Source organism: Lontra canadensis, unplaced genomic scaffold, assembly GCF_010015895.1.
Source record: "Lontra canadensis isolate GAN:19392208 unplaced genomic scaffold, GSC_riverotter_1.0 scaffold17, whole genome shotgun sequence".
Classification (NCBI taxonomy): Eukaryota; Metazoa; Chordata; class Mammalia; order Carnivora; family Mustelidae; genus Lontra; species Lontra canadensis.
In genome coordinates this window covers 23,369,805-23,382,198 of record NW_022631011.1, presented here as the reverse complement: position 1 = coordinate 23,382,198, position 12,394 = coordinate 23,369,805, and the positions used below count along the sequence as shown (strand labels likewise).

The following is a 12,394-nucleotide window of genomic DNA, read 5'->3' as shown; positions in this document are numbered from 1 at the left end:
ATTAACACATTATTATGTATACTTCCCAGTTTTTTTTCTGCTTATAACATTATCTTTACAAGAAAAATTGTGTTTTGAAATTTCCAGTAAATCCATATAATATTATTAATGTCAGAAATTTCTTTTTTTGGGTGCCTGGGTGGCTCAGTGGGTTAAGCCGCTGCCTTCTGCTCGGGTCATGATCTCAGGGCCCTGGGATCGAGTCCCGCGTCAGGCTCTCTGCTCAGCAGGGAGCCTGCTCCCTCCTCTCTCTCTGCCTGCCTCTCTGTCTACTTGTGATCTCTCTGTCAAATAAATAAATAAAATCTTAAAAAAAAAAAAAAGAAATTTCTTTTTTTACTTCTACCTACTTAGATTAAGTGGTCTGCCAAAGATGAAAGACGGAAACAGAAATGGAATTGTGTTACTTTTTCAAAAGTAATAGATTGGGCCATGTCTCAAATCTACTACTTTTTAAACTGGTATAAGAAAAAAATCAAGGAAGATACACTCTCAAGTTCATCCTTTCTTTTTATCATTTGAGTTTTAGGAAACTTTCTCTTGTCCTTAATAGAAAATAAAAACCTTTTCAGACAGGGGGAAAATATTGGAGGAAACTAAGTTATATAAACATTCCTAATATTTTAGGGAGTTGATAAGACTATTTTTGATTTCTAGACTTGCCACATAATGGATTAATGAAACATGACTGAGTCTTCCAACGTTGGAAGCAATGGGGAGCAAAGGGTATGAAGAAGAGAGTTCTCAAAATCAGGGGACATGCAGTCCATCCATCAGGTGCTTTGGAGTTCAAGGGCGGGCCCATGCTTTCTCCCCTATATGTGGGTATTTAGTTATTATTTGTTAAATAATTTACCCTTTATCTCTCCTATATTATTTTTTAAATAATTTACCCTTTATCTCTCCTTTTCATCTAATACAGTGGGGTTCATTGAGGGGAGGGGTAATTTTATTTTATTTTGACTTTTTAAAATTGTTGCTTGGCTTTGTGTCTATTAGCCACACGTCTTAAGCTAAAACTCCTTTTAAGCCTTGTCTTGCAGCCGTGACATGTAGAGACAAGGACAGATCAGCAAACATAGAAATCTTCCTTGGGTTGTTTTGGTTTGGTTTGGTTTGGTGTGATTTGGTTTGGCTCGGCAATTTAGTAATAATATTTTACAGAGTGTCCATTTACCCAATTAGGTTGCTATTGTAGCTGGATGGTCTCGGTGATTAAGATAGCCTAAGAGAGCTGTTGCTATAGCCAAACTGGTTAGATTCTACTCCTGTCTTTGCCATCTCCTTTTTCTTTCCCCTTGGGCAAGTTCCTTAAATTCTCTAGGCCTCAGCTCTCTTAAAAATGAGGGCAATAGAGTACTTACCTGACAGTTAGCAAGCTCTCTGTGTTACTAGTATTCTAATTGTCCAGAGAAGAATGTTTCCTTTCCCATTTCTTTTTTTTTTTTTTCCCTTTCCCATTTCTTGACAATGACAAGGACCACCACCGGTAATAGTATTAATGATAACAGCAACTGGGTAGCGTATCACCTGCCTGTTAGGTGCCTACCATTGTGACACATTCTTCACACATAACATAAAGTTAATATTTGAAAAATAAGAATATGTATTCTGAAATATTATCTAATGCTTTATTTTTTTTTAAGATTTTATTTATTTGACAGAGAGAGATCACAAGTAAGCAGAGAGGCAGGCGGGGGGGAGTGGGGGAACAGGCTCCCCACTAAGCAGAGAGCCCAATGCGGGGCTCAATCTCAGGACCCTGGGATCATGACCTGAGCCGAAGGCAGAGGCTTTTAACCCCCTGAGGCTTTAACCCCCTGAGCCACCCAAGTGCCCCTAACGCTTCATTTTTTAAAAAAGATTCTATTTATTTATTTGAGAAAGAGAGGATGAGAAAGAGCACAAACAGCGGGGAGGGACAGAGGGAGAGGGAGAAGGCATCTCCCTGCTGAGCAGGGAGCCTGACCTGGGGCTTGATTCCGGGACCCTGAGATCATGACCTGAGCTGAAGGCAGATGCTTAACCCAACTGAGCCAACCAGGTGCCCCTTATCTAATGCTTTAATTGTAAAAGTCTTTAGGGAGCAAGTTAAAGGAAAATTTTCTTCCTGTGTCCTGTGTACTTTGTAACTACTATAAGAGTAAATTACTGTATTAATAATACAGTAACTATTAACCATGAAACATTTGACAAAAGGGAAATAAAAACATTACAGATCAAGAAGTAGTTTCCCCCAAATTGCATTGCTTGTCCTTTCCCCTTTCAACAGAAAAAGGAGTATTTGGAAGAGGCCATGGAGCCATTAGCAGGTGCTTATTTCCTAAGCTACCCTTTTCCTTACTTCTTCAGTCTCTGTTCCTAAAGTCACCAGTGATGGAAGCTGACTGTTCTACTCCATCCCTTTTATTTTTCTGTAGAAAGGAGAAGGCTAGAGCATAAAGACCCCAGACCACAATGGTGTGGTGGTTTATACTTGATCCTACTTGCATTTTGGCAATTAATTAGTGGTGCATGGGGCAGTTAAGAGTCTGACTCTTGATTTCAGCTCAGTTCATGATGTCAGGGTGGTGAGATCAAGCCCCGCATCAGGCTCCATGCTGCTGAATGTGGAGTGTGCTTAAGATTCTCTCTCCCTCTGCCACTCCCACCCCTTTCTCTCAAAAAGAATTATGGGGGAAGGGAGCACTGGGGTGGCTCAGTTAGGCATCTGCCTTCAGCTCGGGTCATGATATCCAGGTCCTGGAATGGAGCCTCACATCGGGCTCCCTGCTCAGCAGGGACCCTGATTCTCCCTTTCTCTCTGTGTGCTCTCTAGCTCTCTCTCAAATAAATAAATAAAATCTTTAAGGAAAAAAAAAAAGAGGTGCCTGGGTGGCTCAGTCAGTTAAGTGGCTGCCTTTGGCTCAGGTCATGATCCCTGGTCCTAGGATCCAGCTCTGCATCGAGCTCCTTTCTCACTGGGAAACTGTTTTTCTCCTGCCTGTCGTTCCCTCTGCTTTTGCTCTCTCTCTCGCTCTCTCTGTGTCAAATAAATAAATAAAAATCTTTAAAAAAAAAAAAAAGTATTAGTGGGGCAAAAGGAGCCCATATTGTATACCATGTCTTTCTTAGAGATTTCTTTAATGTCACAAGAGTGTCTATTAGCATCTCAGAGGTCTGTAGTCCTTAATGTAAGCCAGATACATAAGTTATGAATGTATATGTAGAAATTGCAACTTTGCTTTCTTATTGTGTTTGATTCAACAACTGATTCTGAAAATTCTGAAAAGTAGTTCTCTGTTTTCTGACCTGAAGCTGAATTTATTCACAGTGATTTTCAGTGGCATAACATTTTCAGATGACATAACAATGTCATCTCAGGCACTGGGAGATCTTTGAGATTCATAGGAAAGGAAGGCTGGTAGTCTAGGTGGATAATGCCAACAATTTCAGTAACCCTAGGGGTGACTAGGTGGCTCATTCATTAAGTGTCTGCCTTTGGCTCAGGTCATGATCTCAGAGTCCTGGGATTGAGCCCTACATGGGGCTCCCTGCTCAGCAGGAAACCTGCTTCTCCCTCTCCCACTCCTCTAGCTTGTGTTCCCTCTCTCACTGTGTTTCTCTCTATCAAATAAATAAATAAAATCTTAAATAAGTGAAATATTATAGCATATGATATTAAGAATACACCAAAAAGGCTTCTTCCTTGAACTTCACCTTTCTTTTGGTAGCATTGAACTGGAAATTGGGTAGCATTGAACTTGAACTAGTAAAGGGAAGAACTCCATACTCAGCACTAAAGAAGTCCAGGGTCAGTTTTGGGGCACCTGGGTTGCTCAGTGGGTTAAAGCCTCTGCCTTCGGCTCAGGTCATAATCTCAGGGTCCTGGGATTGAGCCCCATCCTGGGCTCTCTGCTCAGCAGGGAGCCTGCTTCCCCTTCTCTCTCTGTGCTTGCCTCTCTGCCTACTTGTGATCTCTGTCTGCCAAATAAATAAATAAATCTTCTTTTAAAAAAAAGAAGAAGTCTAGGGTCAGTTTTATAATTCTTCACATTATCATTATCATTTTTAAAAAAATACCCAGTTGTGTTTTCATTTAGAATGATTAGTCACCTCCTTTTATTCTTCAAACCGTTTCATGGGTACTTCCCTTTGTCTCCCTCTGAATATTGCTAATGCTCTTGTCAGATTATGAATATCTTCTATGTGGTGAAACTTGATCACCCATTTTTATGTTGATTTAGTATTTTTATTCAGCACAATATTTATTTGCCCTGCACATACATATTTGTTATATTGCTCCTTAGGCTAGAAATCTAAGAGATGAGATGACGTAGTTCTCCATACACAACTGGGCACTTCTTTATTAAACTAAAAAGATCTCTTAGAGAATATAGTTCTCAAGGTTTTCAATGACGAAAGGAAGATAACTCGTTAAGCAGGTAATAGTTAAGAAGAGGCAAGATTTCCAGGCATTTGGTGTTCTGGAGAAAGACTAAAGGTCCATCTTTGACGTTATTCCATTGTTCTCCACGGTTAAGAAATCCCATGGTTGACTGTGCTGGTAGTGTTCTCCCTTCTGCGAAGAAGAAAGGTGAAATAGGTCTTGAAATTTTGACTTACACATATAAAGTGGTGACACAGCCTGTTTCTCCTGCAACTCCACCCTGTTTTGGTCCTGTGTGGCTCTACTGAAAAATTAATTGTTTTAGAGCTTTAGAAAATTTAAATTGTTTATGTTTGTACTAATGGGCAGTCTTAGAAGCTTGGACAAGAACTTAGTATTTTAGGAGAACTTTATTTGACAGACCTTATTGATTCTTCTTCCACTTACAATTTTAAGTATCATACATATACTTTTGGGTATGTACTTTTTATAAGAAAGAAAACTTGTAATTGAAAGAAACCTAGTAATGTATTTCTTTTAGTTTAATAGAGATACAATGGACATATAACATTGTATAGTCTTAGGTGTACCATATAATGATTCGATAGGGGTATATGCTACAAAATGGTTACTATAATAAGTTCAGTTAACCATCACCTCATATAATTACAAAATTTCTTTTCCTTATAAAAAGGAACCTACTAATTTAAATACATGGCATTTAGTTTATTATTACCTATTTTGAGAAAGGTTTGCCAAAATACAATTCCAGGGGCTCCTGGGTGGCTCAGTGGGTTGAAGCCTCTGCCTTTGGCTCAGGTCATGATCCCAGGGTCCTGGGATTGAGCCCCGCATTAGGCTCTCTGCTCGGCGGGGAGCCTGCTTCCCCCTCTCTCTGCCTGCCTCCCTGCCTACTTGTGATCTCTCTCTCTGTCAAATAAATAAATAAAATCTTTAAAAAAATTACTTACAAAATACAATTCCAGCTTTTCTTCCAAATCCTAAGTATCTCTAACAAGTTTTGATAAACTCAGCTACTCTGATGGAAATCTCTGAATACTACTCACTGCTACAAGGAATCATGTAAATGGCCTTTTTTGCTATACAGAGGCAGATCAGAGCCCCCAAAATCTCCTATGGAGCTCATGCATATACGTCTGAGAAACCTGACTCTAAGTTTGTGCTGTGCATCACCCATTCTCTGCTGAGTCATCACTACTGGATCTTGGCTTCCTTTTCCTGCTGAGCCCAGGTACATGCTCAAGGCCCTTCTTTTAAAAAAAAAAAAAAAAAAAAAAAAATTTATTTATTTATTTGACAGAGGGAGAGACAGTGAGAGAGGGAGCACAAACAGGGGGAGTGGGAGAGGAAGAAGGAGGTGTCCCGCTGAGCAGGGAGCCTGAGGCAGGCTCCATCCCAGGACCCTAGGATCATGATCTGAGCTGAAGGCTAAGCCACCCAGATGCCCTCAAGGTCCTTCTTAATCAGTCCTCTAGGGGCTCGCTCCAGAGAGTCAATCAAAGTTGGACTTCCAGATGAAATTTAATACCTGTCCCTCTCCTTGATGGGATAAGTGGGACTAAGATACTCTCAAATTGCCTTTCTTTTCTTTTTAAAAAAATTTGAAGTTTCATTTATGTAAGTAATCTCTACACCCAACATGGGACTTAAACTCACAACCCTGAGATCAAGAGTTACACACTCTTACAACTGAGCCAGCCAGGTGCCCCTCAAATTGCCTTTCTTGAAATGAGATTCATTCGAGTTGAGCTTATACTCTAAAAGTGCAGGATATATCATCACACAGCTAGATATTGAGTTCTGGTTCTGACCTTTATCAGCTGGGTGATAGCAGACAAATTACTTGGCATCTCTAAGTCTTAGTTCTTCATCTATGAAATGAGAAGAGGCCCTACCTACTTCAGAATACTAAGGATTAAATAAAATAACTTTTATGACTGTTCAGAGTACTGTCCATCTCAATGTCTCTCAAACTGTTAATCTTAAAATCCCCTTATACTCTTAAAAATTGAGTTTTGCTTATGTGGATTATATTTATTAGAAATTAAGACAAAAATGTTTTTAAAGATTTTATTTATTTATCTGAGAGAGAAAGAGAGAGAGAACAAGTGGTGGAGAGGGGCAGAGGGAAGGAGAAAGAGTGAGAGGCAGACTCCCTGCTGAGGTGGGAGCCAGATGCAGGGCTCAATCCCAGGACCTGGAGACCTAGAGATCATGACCTGAGCTGAAGGCAGACACTTAACCAACTGAGCCACCCAGGTGCCCCAAGACTAAGAAATATTTAAAACATATATTAACTTCAAAAATTAAAACAATAAACCCATTACATGTCAACATAAAAAAACACATTTTTGTGAAAAAGAACTGTATTTTCCAAAAAAGCAAGAAGCTTGGTCTGTCTGCTTCCACATTCAACCTCTTGGAGTATCACACATCATGCAGCCTCTGGAAAATTCTGCTGTACACGTATGAGAGGCTGAGAGTAAAAAAGGCAAATACTATCCCCGTAAAAAACTTGAAAAGAGTTTTGACTTCATGGACCCCAGAAAGGGTCTTGGTGACCTCAGACCACCACTTTGAGAATTGCTGGTGTAGCCAATAGTTAGCACTTCATGAATTGTAGTTATTATTGATATACATGGAGATTTTTGTAACTAGCAAGAATGGTATAAATATTCGTTATGAGAATTAAGGGCCATGACTTTAAAACTTCCTACATTATACTTTCCTAAAGGGTCCCAAATGAGATAACACTTTTTAAAAATAAACACTAATATACATGAATGAGTTCTCTGGGTTTAAAGGTTTAAATCTTTCTTTCAGGAATTTGTCAATTAAGTATATTATCATAAAGCTTTAATTTTTTTCCCCCAGAGAAGTGTCTCCCCCCCACTGTACCAGGGTAAGAAGATTTTAGTAGAGAGAGAAGTAATTAGAGATTTACTCTAAAAGCACTGATAGTTGGTATAGGGTAATGGAAGTCCACTAGTTTTAAGGAGGAAGTGTGAGCCCCATTGTCATCATGTACGGCTTCACAATTGACAGGTCAATCTTGATTTACTGGTTGGAGAAACTTAAAGCATTTATTACTGTTTGATTCTCAGACACAAGCTCCTCTAAAGGGTCTTTTTGAAATGGGTTTGGATTATAAAGACCAAAAGCAAAAGTGGTGTAATGGATCCCTGATACAAATTGTCTTAAGAAATATAGATAAAGTTCATGTTTAAATCTTAACAAGATACATAGTATAGTTTATGTCAGCCTTTCGTGTACTTTGCAGACATAATGTCCTCTAATTATATCAATTTTTTCCTTTTCTTCCTCTTTCTCATTGTGGGGGTGGTGTAGACCATGGGGAATTCATATGCTGGGCAACTGAAATCTGCTCAATTTGAGGAAGCTCTCCATAACTCCATAGAAGCGTCTCTCAGATGTAGTAGTGTGGTACCACGGCCAATTTTTTCCCAGCTGTATTTGGACCCTGACCAGCATCCTTTTTCATCTGCAGGTACGTTTCTCAATTCTGCACATTTCTAGACTCCTTTTAAAAGAAGCAGAAGTTCCAAATCTGGGGACCCCTGAACTACATTGATTAAATATTAGACATTGCTTGTTTTCTTGTCCTCTGATACCTTTCAGAATTATGAATTTTTCTTTTGATAACTTTTCCATAAGCATCTTTTTATTAATTTAGCTGTGATTTATTTGCTCACCTAGATGTGAAACCCAAAGTGGAGGATCTGGATAAAGATTTGGTACACCGCTACACTCAAAATGGAAGCCTGGATTTTTCTAACAATCTAACAGTTAATGAAATGGAAGATGATGAAGATGATGAAGAAATGTCTGATTCAAATAGCCCACCAATTCCCTATTCACAAAAACCTGCCCCGGAAGGGTCTTGCACTACAGATGGTGGGTTTAATTTCTGTTTTTTTTCTGATCCCTCTTTATTATCTGGCTAGTTTCCAATCATTGCATGTGGTGCTCAAGACTGGAAACCAGTAATTACAGAAAGGAATGAGGAATGATTATGCTCTCACTGACATTATCTCCTGTGATTCACAGCAGGTGTCTATAAGAAAGACAGGTATTATCGTTCTATCTTCTAGATGAAGAAAGTGAGATTCACAGCAGTTGAATGACTTCTCTGAGATGATATGTGGCAAAGCAGGCCTAGGACCAGATCAGGGTTTTTCCTGCAAGAATACTACTATCTTAGGAACTTTTAAAGTGTCCCGTCTTCCTACTTCTTTCTCTTCCACCCTCAAAAACAATAATGGATTTATTAGATGTTTTATATTTACCTTTTCCATTTATTTCGAAAGTCATACAGTATAGTGTTATTTGTAGAAGATAAAAATGTACATATTTTGATAACTCCATTTTATTTATTTTGTTAACTTCCTCTTCCACTAAGGCTTCAACCACACTTTAAAAAGGAAATCCAAATATAAAATATTCTCGGTATTTCATTGTTTTGATGATGTCATAATTTAAAATATACTCTCTTCCCTTTGTTTAGTGTATGCTGTTTCTGGCTATCCCAGCCTAATTAGTATGTGGATTCTACTATATCTATATTAGCCAGGGTACAGGTTTTATAGCCAGATGGGCTTGTAATCACCTGGGGTGATTACAATGCATGCAAATCTTAGGGGTGAGGAGGTGGGAGGAGAGGGGTAAGATTCTGAGACATTCTCCCTACAAAGCCTGAATTGCAAATAATCTGGGATAAACTAGAAACTCAAATGTGCAAATCCAGATAAATGAGTGTACACTGAAAGTTTATCTCTCTTTTTTTTCTTTCCCCTCTCTCCCTCCTTTCTCCTTTCGATTCTTCTCCTCTCCTCTCCTCTCCTTTCTTCTCAAAAGAATCTGATAAACTGTAAAAAGTTCAAAATCCTTAGTTGTAGTAGCCTATCTACACCTGATTCACTACAAGTATGCTGGGCCTCCCTCTAGCACATCATTCTTTATAAATTTTGTTCCACATGTGTTTGGTTTCTTTTGCCCAGACTTAATGTAATATATATCAATTTACTTATTATTGGTAATACAGGCCTTTTCGCCTATATTTGTATAGAAAGTGACTGGATTGGGTTTCCACTTAGTTGTTTTATATCCATTTTTGTGACTTTTATTTAATCAGTCAAGTCATACTTAACAGTTAACAACAAGACATTGAAATTGTGCTTAAAATATTGTTGGATTGTCACTGAGAATCTTGTTAAATGGAAGAATTAAATAGAACCAGAGTAAAAGCTCTAGGAGATAGTTTTGAAATATCAAATTTTATACCAGAAAGGGGGGAGGGACTCTCTTGTTTTCCCTGTGCTCTGAATATGCTTTTATTTTTATTTTTTAAAGATTTTATTTATTTATTTATTTATTTGACACACACAGAGAGAGAGAGAGAGAAATGGCAAGTAGGCAGAGAGGCAGGCAGAGAAAGAGGGGGAAGCAGGCTCCCCGCTGAGCAGATAGCCCGATGCGGGGCTTGATCCCAGAACCCTGAGATCATGGCCTGAGCCACCCAGGTGCCCCTCTGAATGTGTTTTTAGTTTGCCTTTTGGAGTGGTGACATTGGTATTACTAACAATCAGGTGTGGAAAGCTGTTTAGTGCACCCCAGGATATAAACACCACCTAACAGATAGCAACTATTTCTTGAACTTTGAAACGTGAGAACACTATTCTTACCGTGTAGTGATTGTGTAAAGTGTAAGGGAAGGGTGATAGTTAATTTTAGAGATGAAGGGTAAGATCTGGAGGTGCAATTTTCCTGGGGGTTGGGGGATCCCCCCAAGCATAAATTCACATTCCAAGACAACCCGAAAACCCTAGTCCTACACGTAGATTCCTATACATCAGCTGCTTTGGTTTCTTATAATTAATTACATGTCCGTATTTTTCCCCTTTCAATTCACTGGAAGGTGGCCATTAAAAACAAAAAGTGTGGTTTATAATTTGATAGTTTAAAGTTTCTCCATAGCTCTTTTAATTTGGCTCAGTCTAGGGTAGTTCCAAGAGCCCTCTCCCTCTAAGACAAAAGAGTCCTGAATTTTTTCTTATAGAAATGACAGTGAATTAGCACAATATAATGCATGGACTTCTCTTAGCATACCACCTTCCCTTCCTGGGAAATCCTCTATTTACCTACGACTTAAAGGAAGGGAAAGCTATTTTTAGAGGCAATTTAGATAAGCAGATACCTAATACCTGATGGGCTTCTAGGGGTTACCATTCTGATGTAAATTTTGGTTGCTAATTTCTTATGTAAATTATTGGAATAGTGTAGGTTCCCACCCTGCTGGGAGGCAGTTGATTATCTAAAGAGGTGAAGGGCAACCAAATTTGAAGCCTCCAAATACCGCTTCGATTACTTTAGTTTGTGTTGACAGCTGTTTCAGTAAACGTTCCCCTCCCCCCAGCTTAGATTACTCCGTAACCTTCAAGTTGGAGATAATTGGAGAATGCAAATCTGGTTCTGTGAAGAGAAAACCTTGGCAATTTTCTTAAGAAAATGCAGATGAAGTTTACAAAGAAGGACCCTCTACCATTATTCCTTTTCTTAATTAAAATAATTTGCTTCAAAGGCCTTGGGGTTAAGGCAGCATTTCAGTATTGCTTTTAAAAAATGAAGCTACTTAGGAGCAAGTTTGTCAAATGTTATTTGTGTGCGGAACGTCGGTAACTTATCTCTCCTTCCCTGCATATAGTAAACAGGCTTAGATCCTTCCTTAGGACACTCTTCCCCAGGTCTTCCAGAAGCCTCTAAAAGAAAGACTCTGGCTTTTCTTTCAGGATTAGTCCAGGTGTGATTCAAAATTACCCTACAGGGGAGTAATAAGGTGTCTTTTCATTTTGTTTGCAGCTTTAGTGCACATTGAATAATTGATCTTTATTATATTAATAATCTGATATATTTCTAGAGACTAGAACTACCTACTACACAAAATATTTGGAGCCTACACACCTTAAAATATAATCACATTTCCTAGATTCTTAAGCTACCCACTCTTCTTTACAGACACACAGAGCTTATTTTCAATCTTAAAAGAAAAAAAAAAACCCTGCATATTGCTCTTTGCATAATGCTTTTTCTTAATTGGGTATCCTTGATAATATATTTTGTATATGATTAGCTGATTTGAATCCCAAGAATGAGGGTTAGAGGAAGACATCACAGTTATAAAACATCACAGAAAAGCTCAGACCCTTGCCCGGTGAGGGTATTCTCAGAATAATTACAAACTAGACTTAGAAACTTTTTCTTGATTTTGCAACTGTTTCTGGCCTTGGATTGATTTCTTGCTGACCTGTTACTGGATTCAGTCTTGCCTTCTCTTTCTCTCCTATTCTCTTTACTCTTAACTGAATTGGCCGAGTGGCTTCTGTTGGTGAGTAACATGAAGGCAAAAAGATAAACTAGGACGTTGTAAAAATAGACTTTATTTTTTAAGAACAGTTTTAGATTTAAAGAAAAGTTGAGAAAATAGGATAGGGTATATCCCTGCAGTTTCTCCTATTGTTGACATCTTACTTTATTACTAATTTTTAGAAAAGATTTTATTTATTTAGTTGAGTGAGAGAGAAAGCTCCAGTTGGGGTGGGGAGGGGTGGCATGGAGAGGCAGAGGATGAGGAAGAAGCAGACTCCCCACGGAGCAGGGAGCCTGAGGCGGGATTCAAACACAGGACCCTGAGGTCATGACCTGAGCCCAAGGCAGATGCCTAAAGGAGTCACCCAGGCGCCCCTAGTATTGATTTTAATAATAATTAAAGTTCATAGTTTATTTGGGTTCTTTAGTTTTTACCAATGTCTTTCTGTTCCAGAATCTCACCAGGATACTAAATTAGTCAACATGTCTCCTTAGGCTCCTCTGGGCTGTGACAGTTTCTCAGACTTTCCTTGTTTCTGATGACCCTGACAGTTTTAGGAATTATTAGTAAGGTATATTGTAGGTGACCCTCTCCTAGAGTTTGTCTGAGGTTTTTCTCCT

The 12,394-nt window shown here is 38.8% G+C and overlaps 1 protein-coding gene across 6 annotated transcripts in view; it reads left to right on the top strand.

Moving 5' to 3' along the window:
• GREB1L (GREB1 like retinoic acid receptor coactivator) overlaps window positions 1-12,394 on the top strand; it is a 269,159-nt gene that overhangs the window by 132,563 nt on the left and 124,202 nt on the right. For all 6 annotated transcript variants that reach the window (XM_032859791.1, XM_032859794.1, XM_032859789.1 and 3 more), the window contains 2 exons: window positions 7,739-7,898; window positions 8,108-8,305. In XM_032859791.1, coding sequence (XP_032715682.1) covers window positions 7,742-7,898; window positions 8,108-8,305 — 355 coding nt within the window. In that variant the 5' untranslated portion in view covers window positions 7,739-7,741. The remainder of the gene's footprint in view (window positions 1-7,738; window positions 7,899-8,107; window positions 8,306-12,394) is intronic.